The 17,894-nt window shown below is 45.2% G+C and overlaps 2 protein-coding genes across 4 annotated transcripts in view; one reads left to right on the top strand and one right to left on the bottom strand.

Annotated features, from left to right (window-relative positions):
* LOC143786094 (hemoglobin subunit alpha-3-like) overlaps positions 1-12,712 on the bottom strand; it is a 223,423-nt gene extending 210,711 nt beyond the window's left edge. Inside the window, exon 1 of one of the 3 annotated variants that reach the window (XM_077275304.1) lies at positions 12,539-12,712. The gene's annotated coding sequence lies outside the window, so the exon portion shown is untranslated. The remainder of the gene's footprint in view (positions 1-12,538) is intronic. The other 2 variants (XM_077275305.1, XM_077275306.1) reach the window with 2 other exon arrangements.
* Positions 8,033-8,914, top strand: LOC143784977 (hemoglobin subunit alpha-2-like). The gene is made up of 3 exons (XM_077273596.1): positions 8,033-8,188; positions 8,353-8,557; positions 8,683-8,914. Exons 1-3 carry the CDS (start codon positions 8,094-8,096, stop codon positions 8,809-8,811), a joined length of 429 nt encoding a protein of 142 aa, XP_077129711.1. The 5' UTR covers positions 8,033-8,093; the 3' UTR covers positions 8,812-8,914.
* Positions 12,713-17,894: the final 5,182 nt, after the last annotated feature.

Raw genomic sequence — 17,894 nt, 5'->3', positions numbered from 1 at the left:
TACATAAAAACAAATACTGAATAAAATGACCGGTCAAAAGAAAACCTCGAAAAGGAGACACAGAAATTCCCAAAGAACTAGAAAAAAACTAGTATAAAGATCCATATACAGGTCCTTCTCAAAAAATTAGCATATAGTGTTAAATTTCATTATTTACCATAATGTAATGATTACAATTAAACTTTCATATATTATAGATTCATTATCCACCAACTGAAATTTGTCAGGTCTTTTATTGTTTTAATACTGATGATTTTGGCCTACAACTCCTGATAACCCAAAAAACCTGTCTCAATAAATTAGCATATCAAGAAAAGGTTCTCTAAACGACCTATTACCCTAATCTTCTGAATCAACTAATTAACTCTAAACACATGCAAAAGATACCTGAGGCTTTTAAAAACTCCCTGCCTGGTTCATTACTCAAAACCCCCATCATGGGTAAGACTAGCGACCTGACAGATGTCAAGAAGGCCATCATTGACACCCTCAAGCAAGAGGGTAAGACCCAGAAAGAAATTTCTCAACAAATAGGCTGTTCCCAGAGTGCTGTATCAAGGCACCTCAATGGTAAGTCTGTTGGAAGGAAACAATGTGGCAGAAAACGCTGTACAACGAGAAGAGGTGACCGGACCCTGAGGAAGATTGTGGAGAAGGACCGATTCCAGACCTTGGGGAACCTGAGGAAGCAGTGGACTGAGTCTGGTGTGGAAACATCCAGAGCCACCGTGCACAGGCGTGTGCAGGAAATGGGCTACAGGTGCCGCATTCCCCAGGTAAAGCCACTTTTGAACCATAAACAGCGGCAGAAGCGCCTGACCTGGGCTACAGAGAAGCAGCACTGGACTGTTGCTAAGTGGTCCCAAGTACTTTTTTCTGATGAAAGCAAATTTTGCATGTCATTCGGAAATCAAGGTGCCAGAGTCTGGAGGAAGACTGGGGAGAAGGAAATGCCAAAATGCCTGAAGTCCAGTGTCAAGTACCCAGTCAGTGATGGTGTGGGGTGCCATGTCAGCTGCTGGTGTTGGTCCACTGTGTTTCATCAAGGGCAGGGTCAATGCAGCTAGCTATCAGGAGATTTTGGAGCACTTCATGCTTCCTGGCACCTGCTCACAGTGCCAAAACCACTGGTAAATGGTTTACTGACCATGGTATTACTGTGCTCAATTGGCCTGCCAACTCTCCTGACCTGAACCCCATAGAGAATCTGTGGGATATTGTGAAGAGAAAGTTGAGAGACGCAAGACCCAACACTCTGGATGAGCTTAAGGCCGCTATTGAAGCATCCTGGGCCTCCATAACATCTCAGCAGTGTCACAGGCTGATTGCCTCCATGCCACGCCGCATTGAAGCAGTCATTTCTGCCAAAGGATTCCCGACCAAGTATTGAGTGCATAACTGAACATTATTATTTGATGGTTTTTTTGTTTGTTATTAAAAAACACTTTTATTTGATTGGACGGTTGAAATATGCTAATTTATTGAGACAGGTTTTTTGGGTTATCAGGAGTTGTAGGCCAAAATCATCAGTATTAAAACAATAAAAGACCTGACAAATTTCAGTTGGTGGATAATGAATCTATAATATATGAAAGTTTAATTGTAATCATTACATTATGGTAAATAATGAAATTTAACACTATATGCTAATTTTTTGAGAAGGACCTGTACATAGGAGAGCCAAGGGTGTAGATACCTAAAGTGCCCGTGCTGTGCTCTAAAATAGGGTACATTTATACCACCTAAATGGCTAACCATGCAGCGACCTCACATATCGTATTGCCTCAAGGTAGCATACATTTAAAAACAATATATGAAAAAAGTGGGAATATACGACTCAACAAGATTCATATAGAGAAAATGATGATTTTAAAGAACGATATAATTACATATTAATTAACATGGTTGTTTGCTGAGTGAGGGAAAATGTCACCAAAAATAAATGACATAATAAAAAAAAGTAAAATAAGAAGATTCCCTGCAGACAGGACCCCAAGCATAGCAATAGTTATGGTAACAATTAGTTACAGGAAAGATATATATTACAGAATTCTGTGGTGAAACCCGTGTCGGGTCCTTGGTGGGTGAGCTAATCAATGCTATTTCGGTTTCCCTGCTTTTTGTATATGGCCGGTTTCAACACCCGGCGCTGCTGCTGGCACTCGGGACAGGAGCGTACGGCTGCATAGAAATACAAGGTGCATAGAAATACATGCAGCCGCACGCTCTGGTCCCGAGTGCCGGCGGCAGTGCCGGGTGTTGATTCAAGAGACCCGTGCGAGTTTCTCGCATCACGCACGCTAGTGTGAAACCGACCTATTGGATATACTCTCTTCCTTGGCACATCTTTCTCTTTGTTGGTTATACAAATTTCCCCTGTGCCATATAGGGACAATAATAAAAATGATATGGGTTATCTGTGATTCTGTTGTTACATAATATCAGATATAACGATTTAATGACCCACTACCACGAATGTTGCTAATTTGGAGGCAATGGTATTTCATTTGTGGTTCCATGATTCCATGGTTCTCCTTCCTCTTCCTTCGGGGACACTGACATACTTACTGCACTGACCCCATGGCATGGTCCCTGGTGTGCTCCCTACTTCCTCTCCTGTGTGTGCTTGCACGCTCCCCTGCTCTTAAAGGGGCAGGGCGCATATAGTGAAATTAGCTGAGAAGCATTTAGTGTTAATGTTCACCAATAACTGGGAGGCATCTTGTGTATAAGACAACAATACATTGAGTCATTAGGTAAAGTGGTGTTCTACCAATGAGGTTGTGAAGTCACCTGGCCCTGGTGTGGCTACTGTCCTGAACCAGAATCCCTGAACCCAGTGTGACCAGTGCAGACAGTTCTGAACCGGAAATCCAAGGCTCCAGTATCCTGAAACTGAATCCCTGGTCCTGGTGTGGTCAGTCCTGTACTCAACGTTCCTGTTCCTGGTGCGCCAGTCCTGAACCCGAAGTCCCTGATCCTGGTGCAGCAAGTCCTCAACTCGGAGTCCCTGGTCCTGGTGCAGCAAGTCCTGAATCCGAAGTCCAGGTCCTAGTGCTTCCAGTGCCTGAACCTCGGCCCCCGATCTGTGTGCAACTAGTCCCTGAATCTATATCCAACACCTGTATGTCTGAACCAGTGCTTATCCAAGTATCCCATATATTCCGGCTGCTACATCCAGTCTCCGACCACTGAAGCCACATCAACGGCACCTGTACCCTGAAGCTGCTGCGGTAGTATCTGAATCAGTCCAATCTCAATCAGGGGTGGTTTAAGGCTAGCCAGGGCCCCGGGCTGTTCAGACACTGTGGGCCCCCCGGTCATGTGACGGGGCCATGTGCTGGGGTCGTGACGAGGTCATGCGACAAGGTCATCATATACCTGAACCAGACTATTCCAGAAAAATAGTTGCTGTGTGAAACTATAACCTGTCAAATATCCATTGATCTAGTCAATTTACCCTTCAGTTCAGTATATAGTATACAGTGTATAGTGTCAGTGTATCGGTAACACTGACTCACCAGTGACATCTCTAGGTGAAGTCCTTCATCTTTCATCCAGCACAGAGCACCATCACTTCATCCAGCCAGAACTCGTCTCTGCAGGAAATAACACAGTTATCTCGAGCTCCGCTTGTAGAACACATTACTTAATTTTTCCCAACTTCTACATTACACCACATGAAGAAAAAGAGGCGACATAGTGTCACTCTACACAGTAACAGGACCGCCCCCCCCCCATTTAAAACAGTGTCCTCAAAAAATAAAATAAATACATCACTGCAGTAATAATATCCCTTAATTAGCCCCTATGGTAATAATAATATCCCCATCCTGGCCCCGTGTATCTCATTCCTGGCTCCAGCCATATGTTCTCCCATCCTACCCTCATGAGTATCCATCCTGCCCCATATGATCTCCCCATCCTGCCCCATCAGTCTCCATCGTATCCATCCTGCATGATCTGTCTCCAATCCTGCCCCATGTCTACTTTCTGCCCATGTCTCCAGTCCTGCCCCCAGTGTGTCCAGCATCTCTGCCCCCAGTGTGTCCAGCATCTCTGCCCCCAGTGTCCAGCATCTCTGCCCCCAGTGTCCAGCATCTCTGCCCCAATGTGTCCAGCATCCTGCCCCCAATGTGTCCAGCATCCTTCCCCCAATGTGTCCAGCATCATTCCCCCAGTGTGTCCAACATCCTGCCCCTAGTGTGTCCAGCATCCTACCCCCAGTGTGTCCAGCAATCTGCCCCAGTGTGTCCAGCAATCTGCCCCATTGTGTCCAGGAATCTGCCCCAGTGTGTCCAGCATGTTGCCCCCAGTGTCTCCAGCTTATTGCCCCCAGTATGTCCAGCATATTGCCCCAGTGTATCCAGCATATTGCCCCAGTGTGTCCAGCAATCTGCCCCAGTGTGTCCAGCAACCTGCCCCAGTGTGTCCAGCAATCTGCCCCAGTGTGTCCAGCATATTACCCCCAGTGTGTCCAGCAATCTGCCCCAGTGTGTCCAGCAATCTGCCCCTGTGTGTTCAGCATGTTGCCCCCAGTGTCTCCAGCTTATTGCCCCCAGTATGTCCAGCATATTGCCCCAGTGTGTCCAGCATATTGCCCCAGTATGTCCAGCAATCTGCCCGAGTGAGTCCAGCATATTACCCCCAGTGTGTCCAGCAATCTGCCCCAGTGTGTCCAGCATGTTGCCCCCAGTGTCTCCAGCTTATTGCCCCCAGTATGTCCAGCATATTGCCCCAGTGTGTCCAGCATATTGCCCCAGTATGTCCAGCAATCTGCCCCAGTGTGTCCAGCATATTACCCCCAGTGTGTCCAGCAATCTGCCCCAGTGTGTCCAGCATATTGCCCCCAGTGTGTCCAGCAATCTGCCCCAGTGTGTCCAGCATATTACCCCCAGTGTGTCCAGCAATCTGCCCCAGTATGTCCAGCATATTGCCCTAGTGTGTCCAGCATATTGCCCCCAGTGTGTCCAGCAATCTGCCCCAGTGGGTCCAGCAATCTGCCCCAGTGTGTCCAGCAATCTGCCCCAGTGTGTCCAGCAATCTGCCCCAGTATGTCCAACATATTGCCCCAGTGTGTCCAGCAATCTGCCCCAGTGTCTGACTCCAGCATATTGCCCCCAGTGTGTCCAGCACTCTGCCCCAGTGTGTCCAGCATATTACCCCCAGTGTGTCCAGCAATCTGCCCCAGTGTCTCCAGCATTGCCCCCAGTGTGTCCAGCAATCTGCGCCAGTGTGTCCAGCATATTGCCCCCAGACAGTGTCCAGCATTCTGGCCCGGGCCCCCTGGATTGCCGTTCGCAAAAGAAAACAAAAAAACGAGTTCTCCTTACCTGACCTGCGCTCCTTGGCGAAGCTCCGAGTCCCTCCAGCAGCACGCACTCGCAGGCGACTGACAATGACGTCAGATGCCGGCGACGTGTGCACTGTGCCTGCGGCCAACTTCAGCTGCCAGCCTCCAATTGGCTGGCGGCTGTTGTTAACTATTGACGTGCGGGCGTGCGTCCGCACGTCAATAGGTGAAACTGCCGCAGCACCGGTAGGGGCCCGGTGAGCAGAGGATACGGGGCCCTGATGGCGGCGGGCAATCTGAGCGGTAGCCCAGGGCCCCCCACACCACTGGGCCCTGGGCTACCGCCCAGATTGACCCTATTATAATCCACCCCTGATCTCAATGTGTCAGTAACCATTCTGCAGAGGTCCTAGCCCCTATTAGTCTACCCGCAGCCTAGCGTAACTCCATTATCAGAAGCTCTAGTGAACTCCTGGTAGCTGCTTAGCTGCACCCCTCCTAGGCAAGCCCGGCCCCATGGCACAGTGGGTTTGTGTGCCACCTGTGTGCGTAACATTTCATTATATATGGTTGCGTCTGGTTGTGTGCATGTGCCGCCGGCTTATCCCACTGACTTCCTGTAATTATGTGACCGCTTGCATTCCATGCATGCGGTCCAGCTTGCACTGAATAGGACATCCCATTGGAGCTATTAGCTGACAATACCAACACATGGCTAGTGACGCGCCGACGATACCAACACATGGCTAGTGACCCGGCATCCTCCCATTGACAGGCGAGCGATATTTTTACATCTCTGTCTGTCACTTTAAAAATACGGTCGTGTGAACGTACCTTTACAGTAAGCACATAACTAACTGCTCACATATTGTCGTTAATCCTTGTATTTATGTAAGTGCTAACAGAACTGGTAGTGATGGACTGCATGGACACAGTCAGAGTTATCGGACAACAAGTCCCAGCAAATCCAATTGGAGCACTAGGGGCAGTAGGACATAAGTGGCCAAAGGTCACAAACAGCCAATGTAAATCATTGAGATTATAAGTGATACACACTATATCTACAGCCCAGAACTCCCATATGAAGCCATCCACTGCATTCACTGTAACGGTAAAATGATGATAACAGTCATAACAATCTGTACAGGTGTCTCCCATTTAAAAACAAAACACAGACACATCATTTTTTTTTTACTGATGGGAAAACAAGGGTCCTATTGTTACTGACAGTCCAGAGATGTCTGATAACTGGGCATACATGATGTCTGGGCGGTGTACAGGGGAGCTGCAACTAGGACTCATTTTTGATAAGACAAGGTTCCATGGAATTTGTATTTAATTCCTTGAATTTGGATTATTCTGCATGAGACGACTATTTATGTGGAAGCATTTGGTTACTTTTGTCATTTTATTTTTTTATTTACATTTATCTTGCATATTTATTTAGCTGATCATCATGCAATATTGTTTAATATCAGAGACTGTATTTTAACTATGTCATATTTATGATATTTCTGTATTAGCAGGGACTGTATCATCAGCCATTGGGAAACTCTATTGTTGATCTGCTGTTTATATCACCTACATAAATGTATCAGACGGGTTTAGTGTATTATACGATATCGCAATTAGTAGCAAGATCTGTTACATTCATGCACATTTACCCCAGAAATTCACCTCCTTCCTCCATCAGTAAAATGCTGCGTTATCAGCAGCCGACAGCAACGGACAATTATTGCAGAGTTCATGTACTAATGTCTACAAACTGCACACATGAGAAAAACACTAGTACTAATCTAATGTTACACATAAAAGGTGTTGGATATTATACAGTGTAATTAATCTGCAATGATCCTCTCCGTACACAGTAATTAATTGGCCCAAATATTGTTTATATTAGGTGTATTAGCACCTAGAATATTACATTGCCTATTTAATTACTGTAAGGAATTAGGAGCCTTGTTGCCAGCCTAGATACATGATGTTATTTTAGAGCGTAACTTTAGTTACATAAATGTTTTTTTAATTTTAGCTGTTATTAATACTTTTTTTTTGCACTAAATCAACCTTCAGTGGGAAAGGTGGATTTTTTGCTGTGTCATGTTATTGTGGGTCTTCATGATTAGATTACTTTATTATGCATTTGAATTATAATTATTTTTAGATTTTTTCTTTGCAAATTTAGCATTTCAGCATGCCAATCTATATGATCAATGGCTAAAAAAATCAATACATAAAAAAGTAATAAAACAATAAATAAGTATATAAATTAATAAATATATATGTCTGATTAATATATATATGCATACATATATATATTAAATACATCTTCATTTCTATACTTTTTTCTTCCTGAGCTATAATGATTTTGTGTATGTTTCTATAGCATCCATCACTCATACTGTATATACATTATGACATATAAATGATGTCTTTTAATTAGCATTTCAAGAATGTATTGATGTGTAATAAACATGTCCCCAGCTTTATACCAGGACCACGTCATTTACATTTGTTGCTTACTCTTAAATTCTACGATTATTTTATTACAGTCTAGCTCCTTATTAGGGTTATCTCTAAAATTATTAAAACTCTTAAAACTAGGCTGGGCAGCTTTTCCTGGAGTTGATCCAAGGCAGTTGGGTGTGGAAGCTATGGTGGGCCCAGGAGGAGCTACGTGGCTGGCTAATCCAATAGATGAATATGGAGGTGGGCACAGTAGTATCAGAACCCCATAAAAAGCTGAATTTAAGGAGCTGTCATCACTGGCGTGCATTGCTCATTCTACACCCAAGCAACCATGGCTCTCAACGCTGACGACAAAGCAAACGTTCAGGCCATCTGGCCATGTGTAGCATCCCATCCTGACCAGTATGGAGGAGAAGCTCTGTACAGGTACATGTGGTCTCACTCATTTACTATGTGATATGGTGGGACAGGTTGGGATGGATTGTGGTTTTTCAATGTTGAATCGTCGTCATTTCTGTTCTTGCCATGCTGTTCATAACTGTATATAGCCATGCATTCACCCAATCCTATTTTTTATTTATCCGTTTTAGGATGTTCCTTTCCAGTCCCCAGACCAAGACCTACTTCCCCAACTTTGACATGCACAAGGATTCTCCTCAGATTCTGGCCCATGGCAAGAAAGTTGTTAATGCCCTGACTGAAGCTTCAAAGCACATGGATGACATTGAAGGAGCCCTGTCTAAGCTCAGTGACCTCCATGCCTATGACCTGAGAGTAGATCCTGGAAACTTCAAAGTAAGTTTGCCATATTTACCACTCGTAGTAGAACATTAATAGCATTAGTTTGCTACAGTATGAAACACAGGACATTGAGGTATGGGTGTTACTAAGATGTATTCATGGGTTCCTTTGCTTTGCAGATCCTGGCTCATCACATCCTGGTAACAATTGCCACCCACTTTCCTGACAAGTTTGATTGTCTCACTCACCAAGCTCTGGACAAGTTCCTGGCTGCCGTTGGGACCTCTCTGACATCCAAGTATCGTTAAATGTGTCAAGAATGACAGAGAATTCAACAACATCATAGACCTACCAATGGCTAATTGTGACATCTGATTGATAACATGTGAAATAAAGTGGATTACATTTCAATTACTTGTCCCTTAATTATTTGGTTATACTGGCTTTAATAGATGATAGTTTGTTATGAAGGGGTAACAAGAACAATCAATAAATGCATTATATTCAATAAATAAAACTCTCAGCATTACAGTGGAGACAGATGGTTCTCCCCATAGAACACACTGGGGAAATGATCATAGTGAGAACATTAGGGGAAATAAAATAATGTCGTTCCTATAGAAATGGTAACACATAAATGGTCATCACTGCATAGAAAAAAGCTTACCATGTAAATCAACAGTACAACATGAACATGGATAAAATACAATATCAAGTGTGCTGTGTACAACACTAGAGGTTGCAGAACATTACTATTTCCACCATCGCTACTGCAGAACTTCTTTTTGATATTGATAAAGGCATTTAATTACAATCAATGGCAAAAAGAAAATTCAGTATATTTGTCAGAAAAAGTTTCTGCAGTAGCTGAGATGGAATCATACACTCCCTACTGTGGACTACTGAAAATATTAAAGACAAAAACACAATAAGCAAGCACCCTGCAGTAAATAAATAGCAATAGTACATGGAAATAATATAGGGTCAGTTCTCGCATCATGATGTGCTATACTATGAACTGTCACGGTGACAGTTTAGTGCCGACAGCTGTCAGTGACAGGTGAGCAGCAGGGACCAAAGCTGTCGGTCCCTGCACTCAGGGCACTGTGATCAGTCATCAATCTGACTGATCACAGCATGATTACGCAGCAGGTGCTGAAATATCAGCACCTCCTACCCGATTACAGCAGAAGCTCGGCGCTGCTAGTGGCCGAGCTCCTGCACTAACAGCTAGAGACTTTGGCACCATCCCTGGCTGTTTAACCCTCTAAATGCTGCAATTTCTCACTATCGCATCATTTGGGAGGCAAGCAGAGGTACAGAAGCTCCCTCTGCCTTCAGATTGGCACCAGCATGATGCCATCGTGTGGCCCGATCATTACCATGGTGACCTTGACTAGCCCCTGGTAACCAAGCTACGGAATGCTTCTGAGACCATGCTCAATGCATGGTCTCACAAGCTTTCTGTGCAGGTATAATGTATGCATAATACCTGCAATAAAAGTAAAAAAAAAGTGATGGTCAAATAAAGAGACTAAGGCCGGTGTCACACTTGCAACTGCAATGCGAGAAACTCGCCTCAATACCCGGCACTGCCACAGGCACTTGGGACTGGAGTATGCGGCTGCATGTATTTCTATGCAGCTGAATGCTCTCATGCAAGTTTCTCGCATTGCAGTTGCAAGAGTGACCCCGGCCTAAAAAAGTAGAAGAAAGTAAAAAAAAAAAGAAAAAAATATATAAAAAATACAAAATAGTAATAAAAAATATTACACTATAAATACACATTTTTATGTAAAAAAAATTAATAATAAACCAAAAATGTACACATATTTGGTATTGCCATTTCCGTAACGACACGATCTATAAAATTGTTGCACTAGTTAACTCCTTCAGTAAGCAGCGTAAAAAAAAATGACAAACTATGCTTTTTCAACATACTACTGGAAAAAGTGAAACAAAATGTGATCAAAAAGATGAATGTAAACAAAAATGGTAAAGCGCAGGATAAATGTGATCCAAAATGTTCTGTAAAATGTTCCCAACAAAATCTTCAACTCAATACACAAAAAGGCCCTCATCTGTTAATGGAAATATAGGGGGCTTCATGTTATTAGTAGAGAGGCTCATGAAAAGCGCTATGGCTCCTAGCCCTCCAAAAGAAATTCAACAATTTCTGCACTCCCAAATCCAAATGCCCCTCTCCCTCCTGAGCCCAACAGTGTGCCTAAACCACATTTCGCATCAACATATTTGGCAGGGTATAATTTCCAAACTGTGATCATTTGAATGGGGATTCTGCTTTTCTAGCGCTGTAAATGGAGTCTGCAAACTATTCTAGGGAAATCTGTGCACCTGGAAGCAAATAGTGCTCCATCCTTCCCGAGTCTCGCTGTGTCCCTAAACAGTACTATACAGCCACATGTGAGGTATTGCACACATTCAGCAGAAATTGTGTGACAAATTTGGGTGCCATTTTTACCCATTTACCCTTGTGAAAATGTAAAATTAGGGGCTAAAACAAATTTTTTTTTTTTCACTGCCCAAATGGTATAAAATTTTATAACACACTCGTGGTGTCAGTATGATCATTGCACCCTAAAGGTACCGTCACACATAACGATTTTGTTAACGATATCGTTGCTTTTTGTGACGTAGCAACGATATCGTTAACGAAATCGTTATGCGTGACAGCGACCAACGATCAGGCCCCTGCTGGGAGATCGTTGGTCGCTGTGAATGATCAGGACCTTTTTTTGGTCGCTGATCACCCGCTGTCATCGCTGCATCGGCGATGCAGGGCCGCGCCTAGTAACCCGATGTTTACCCTAGTTACAATTGTAAATGTAAAAAAAAAACCACTACATCCTTACATTCCGGTGTCCGTAACGTCTCCCGCCGTCAGCTTCCCGCACTGACTGTGAGCGCCGGCCGTAAAGTAAAAGCAGAGCACAGCGGTGACGTCACCGCTGTGCTTTATGGCCGGCACTCACAGTCAGTGCGGGAAGCTGACGGCGGGGGACGTGACAGACACCGGAATGTAAGTATGTAGTGTTTTTTTTTTTACATTTACAATGGTAACCAGGGTAAACATCGGGTTACTAAGCGCGGCCCTGCGCTTAGTAACCCGATGTTTACCCTGGTTACCCGGGGACTTCGGCATCGTTGGTCGCTGGAGAGCTGTCTGTGTGACAGCTCTCCGGCGACCACACAACGACTTACCAACGATCACGGCCAGGTCGTATCGCTGGTCGTGATCGTTGGTAAATCGTTAAGTGTAACGTTACCTTTAGATAAAACAACAAAAAATGGATGAGCGGGCACCGTCCATTTGGAATTAGATGAAGGGGATCACCATATGCATACTCTAAACAGTATATCACATAAGAAAACGTGTATGCACAAACTAGGGATCACCACACAATGATTAAGAAAAATGTAAACAATCTTTATTTTGAAACAGTCCACACAAAGCAATTTTTAAAACATTTAAAAACCCACACCATCATAGTTGGGTACTGGGTCCATAACAATAATTGACAAATGTCACAAAATAATTGTAAAACACACCACAGCCTAGTATTTGATATAATATCAGTGCACATAAACAGATCACAAATGCCAATTCATACACAAAGGTTGCATTTATAATAGCCCTGTGTACCAGTCTGATTGGCTGATATAAAAGAGCCACCAAGGCCTAATCTCCTACCTATAAACCCTTATAGGGGAAGGAGGGGGGGGGGGGGGAGGGCAATCGGAACAAAAGTCCCAGATAATAAGGATGTATAGAAAAAGAATGCCTAGATGCCCTATACCCACTCCAACCCTTCAGTAGAGGAGGGGCTCTTACCCAACTTTCCGGGGTGAAATACCCTGCAACCCTGTGATGTGCAGTCTATCCGATCAGAGAGGCTGTGTGGATACAGAGACCCACGCGTATCGACGCTGCCAGCGTCTTTCTCAAGGTCAGTATGCTCACAAGTGGTACATTTCTGAGTTTAAATAAAAAAAAATACGCAGTATAACACCTACCAGGTGTGCAGGGCAATGGCGGTGTGAATTACTCCCCTCAGCGTTTCACAGATCACACTGCGCAGGCGCTAGAAAATTTCCTCAGCTCCTGACACAGACCTAATGCGCATGTGTAGGTCACCATTATGATAGTTCCCATAGAGCTAATAAGCTTTACTTCCGCCCTCAGATACGCATACCTCCCAACCGTCCTGGATCCCGCGGGACTGTCCTGATTTTGACAGCCAGCCCCGGGATCCCGGGCGGGACACTAATGTCCCGTGTCTAGGGCAGGGACAATGCAGGGGGCGGCACCTGAGTAGCTTAGGTTTGTGGCTGTTTTTTTTTTCTTATACATGCTGGGTCTCCTCCCGACCGATCCCGCCCCCCCCCCCCCCCCCGCCCCCTGTGTGTGCGGCGCTGCCACGCTGAGGAAGAGAGCCAGCAGCGATCAAGATGAGAGGTCAGCGACTCACTTCCTCCTGTGTGTGCACGGAGCTCCGGCGTCTCCTGCTCTTAGCTGCTATCCCGGCAGAGAAGGAGAGACGGGGGAGGTGCCGGGACAGTGCAGAGCTGTGAGCAGCCGGAGAAACTGAAGAGCTGCAGTGCACATGGACAGATCAGCCGCCCCTGCACCACAGAGGAGATTGTGTGTGTGTGATGTGTGTGTGATGTGTGTGTGTGTGAGATGTGTGATGCTGCATTTGTGTGTGTGTCATGTGTGTATGAGGTATCTGGTGTGTGTGATGGCTGGGTGTGTGTGTGATGGCTGGGTGTGTGTGTGATGGCTGGGTGTGTGTGTGTGATGGCTGGGTGTGTGTGTGTGATGGCTGGGTGTGTGTGTGTGTGATGGCTGGGTGTGTGTGATGGCTGGGTGTGTGTGTGTGATGGCTGGGTGTGTGTGTGTGATGGCTGGGTGTGTGTGTGTGTGATGGCTGGGTGTGTGTGTGTGTGATGGCTGGGTGTGTGTGATGGCTGGGTGTGTGTGTGTGATGGCTGGGTGTGTGTGTGTGATGGCTGGGTGTGTGTGTGTGTGATGGCTGTGTGTGTGTGATGGCTGGGTGTGTGTGTGTGATGGCTGAGTGTGTGTGTGTGATGGCTGTGTGTGTGTGTGTGTGTGATGGCTGGGTGTGTATGATGGCTGGGTGTGTGTGTGTGTGTGATGGCTGGGTGTGTGTGATGGCTGCGTGTGTGTGTGTGTGATGGCTGCATGTGTGTGATGGCTGCGTGTGTGTGTGTGTGTGATGGCTGCGTGTGTGTGTGTGATGGCTGCGTGTGTGTGTGATGGCTGCATGTGTGTGATGGCTGCGTGTGTGTGTGATGGCTGCGTGTGTGTGTGTGATGGCTGCGTGTGTGTGTGTGATGGCTGCATGTGTGTGTGATGGCTGCATGTGTGTGTGTGATGGCTGTGTGTGTGTGTGACGGCTGCGTGTGTGTGTGTGATGGCTGCGTGTGTGTGATGACTGCGTGTGTGTGATGACTGCGTGTGTGTGTGATGACTGCGTGTGTGTGTGATGGCTGTGTGTGTGTGTGTGATGGCTGCGTGTGTGTGTGATGACTGCGTGTGTGTGATGGCTGCATGTGTGATGCATTTGTGTCAAAGCTGCATGTGTTTGTGAGCTGCGTTTGTGATGCTGCGTGTGTATGTGTGATACTGTGTGTGTGATGCTGCATGTGTGCGAGCTGCGTGCCTGTATGTCATTATACAGTATGGAGAACTGTGGCCATAATACAGTATGGAGCATCATGTGCAGTCATTATACAGTATGGAGCATCATGTGCGGTCATTATACAATATGGAGCATCATGTGCAGCCATTATACAGTATGGAGCATCATGTGCAGTCATTATACAGTATGGAGCATCATGTGCAGCCAGTATACAGTATGGAGCATCATGTGCGGTCATTATACAATATGGAGCATCATGTGCGGTCATTATACAGTATGGAGCATCATGTGCGGTCATTATACAGTATGGAGCATCATGTGCGGCCATTATACAGTATGGAGCATCATGTGCAGTCATTATACAGTATGGAGCATCATGTGCGGTCATTATACAGTATAGAGCATCATGTGCGGCCAGTATACAGTATGGAGCATCATGTGCGGTCATTATACAGTATGGAGCATCATGTGCGGTCATTATACAATATGGAGCATCATGTGTGGCCATTATACAGTATGGAGCATCATGTGTGTTCATTATACAGTATGGAGCATCATGTGCAGCCAGTATACAGTATGGAGCATCATGTGCGGTCATTATACAATATGGAGCATCATGTGCAGTCATTATACAGTATGGAGCATCATGTGCAGCCAGTATACAGTATGGAGCATCATGTGCGGTCATTATACAATATGGAGCATCATGTGCGGTCATTATACAGTATGGAGCATCATGTGCGTTCATTATACAGTATGGAGCATCATGTGCGGCCATTATACAGTATGCATGCGGTCATTATCCAGTATGGAGCATCATGTGCGGTCATTATACAGTATGGAGCATCATGTGCGGCCATTATACAGTATGGAGCATCATGTGCGGTCATTATACAGTATGGAGCATCATGTGCGGTCATTATACAGTATGGAGCATCATGTGCGGCCATTATACAGTATGCATGCGGTCATTATACAGTATGGAGCGTCATGTGTGTTCATTATACAGTATGGGGCATCATGTGTGGTCATTATACAGTATGGAGCATCATGTGTGGCCATATTTTTTTGTTTATAACTATTGTATATGAAACAGTGTGATCTGCAGTGCTAAATGGGTGTGCTTGGGACGTGGATATGGGTGTGACTAATTATGAATGGGTGTGGTCAGAGGCGTGGCCTAAAATTTGCCGCGGCGCGCTTCGCGCGACGCAAACTTTGTCCCTCTTTCCCATCTTCAAAAGTTGGGAGGTATGGATACGGTGTCCTGTTTGGTTCAGTCGGGGCGGTCGTACAAAGCAGCAGTGAGTGATTCACACCAGAGAAATACATTCCGGCTTTCCACGCAGGCGCTCCTCACACTTACCCTGGCCAGGGTACACACGAACCACACAAATCCTAACACTCAGATAGTCATTCATATTAAGAGCGCATCATATCAGACTATACAGGGGATTCGTGCATGGACAAAAAACTATGTTTAGTAGGTAACAAGGTCTGCACAATGGCACAGTAGTTAATATGCCTAGCCCAAAATGATAAATAAACAAACAGACAGCCTGTTGCTAGTAGGGTGTTATAAACCTACAGACATAGCGATGCTGTAAGGCCCCTTAACCAGCTATATATGCTAATATGGGTGCCACAAGTGGGATCATCATAGGAGTAAAAATAATCGACATATCCACACATAATTAAAAAACACCTTGTCCAGGTAATGTGGTCCATATGTCCTTATCGGTGCTCAGAAGAAAGGAGTAATTCCCAGGGCACATACTGGAAAAGATGTCCGCACAAAGATTTGGCTATGTGAATAAATTCTTGCTGTCCAAGAGATAAGGCCCCTGCGGTTTCCAACAGCTTCATTAAACGCTAGGATCTTCTATGGGGGATCCAGTCTTTCCCATGTATCAGTAGGGCTACATAATATGAGTAGCAAACCACGTTCTTTTCTACGGGCTACCTGGAATGGAAAAGGCATATTCAAATGGAGTGACAAAATCACAAGCAGCCTGGAGGCAGTATGAGCTCAACCAGCATCTCATAGGTGATGCTACACACAGTGATATTCCTGGCAAACCCAAAAAGAACATAGGAACAATGGCCTAGAGCTTTTTGTAGAAGCCTGTGTAAAGCAACTCCTCGTTCAAACCCCCCGGTACCAAGCTTTTAAGTTCGTATATCAAACGGGCCTCCCTTCTCAGTAGTTCATCTGTTGTCTTTCCCCCCCTAATATTGGATGTCACCCCTTCTAGGCCCATTACCTGAAGGGTTCTGTGACTCCCATTGTGAAATTCCAGAAAGTGGGATGCTACGGACGTAATTTTTCCCCTTTTCCCTATCCGTTTTTGCTGTGGTAATATTCGAAATGTGTTGTTGCACCCTTCGGCGCAACTCCTGAGTAGTTTGCCCCACATAAATTTTCTGGCAACCACATATAAGGGCATACACCAGATTCCGTGTGCGGCAATTAAAATACGCTTTTGATTTTACTTGAAAAGGCAGAGATGGAACAGATGTCCCTACCCCCGCTAACATAAATGGGCAAACGGAGCAACTACCACATGGAAAAGAACCAATGATCTTTTTACCTGAGCCTGTTCTTGTGGTCGGCCGTCTGTAATGACTCCTTGATAAGCAATCCTTCAAGTTCATCGCTGTCCTGGCCACCACTCTCGGCTTACTTGAAATGATCATCCTTAGTCTTGTATCGCTCAGTAAAATTCCCCAGTTTGATTCCATGATATGGTGGATATCCCTCCACTGGTTGTTAAATTTGGTCACCAGGCTTAATTGGTTCTTGTTGCTTCTCTGTTGTGTTCTCAGGACCTCCTCTCTCGATCTCTGTCGTGAAAATTCAAACGCTCTCGAGATCACCCTGCGTGGATATCCCCGTTCATGGAATCGATCCGTGAGTAATCTTGACTCCTCCTTAAAGTTTGTCATGGTGCTGCAATTTCTCCTTACCCGCAGGAACTGCCCCTTAGGGATGCTGTTGCGTAGGTGGTGTGGATGGAAGCTGGAGTAATGTAGAATGTTATTGGTAGCCGTTTTTTTGCGGAAGAGGGTAGTAATGATCCGGTTATCTTTGATCATCACTTTCAGGTCCAGAAAGTCCACAGAGCTACTGGAATAACATGATGTTAACCGGATATTGTGACAGTTGGTATTCAGTTCCTTAACAAAGTCCTCCAGTGCTCCCGCCGTACCTGTCCATAAGACAATCACATCGTCAATAAAACGGTACCATTTTAAGACATGTTTTTCAAAGTATTGGTTCTTGGTCACCTGAGTCTCCTCCCACCACCCCATAAAAAGATTTGCATATGGGGGCGCGCACCTGGCCCCCATCGCTGTTCCAGACACTTGCCTATAGTAGACCCTATCGAAAATAAAGTAGTTTTTTTCTAAAATAGTTCTGAGAAGGTCCAGTATAAACGAGTTATGGCCCCTATTACCAGTTGTACATTTGTCCAGAAAATATCCCACCGCTGCAATACCTAGGTCGTGGTTAATGCTGGTGTACAATGACTCCACATCGAGTGTGGCCAGAATAGTGTCTTCAGGTAACCTCAGGGGGTCCAGCTGCTGGATCAGGAAGGATGAGTCCCGTATATACGAATCAAGTTTGAGGACCATGGGCTGCAGAAAAAAAATCTAAGTAAATACATGATTTTTCATAGAGTCCCCCAATCCCCGAGACTATG

Source organism: Ranitomeya variabilis, chromosome 7 (assembly GCF_051348905.1).
Source record: "Ranitomeya variabilis isolate aRanVar5 chromosome 7, aRanVar5.hap1, whole genome shotgun sequence".
NCBI lineage: Eukaryota > Metazoa > Chordata > Amphibia > Anura > Dendrobatidae > Ranitomeya > Ranitomeya variabilis.
Note: the sequence above shows the minus strand (reverse complement) of the source record. Positions and strands in the feature narration are given on the sequence as shown.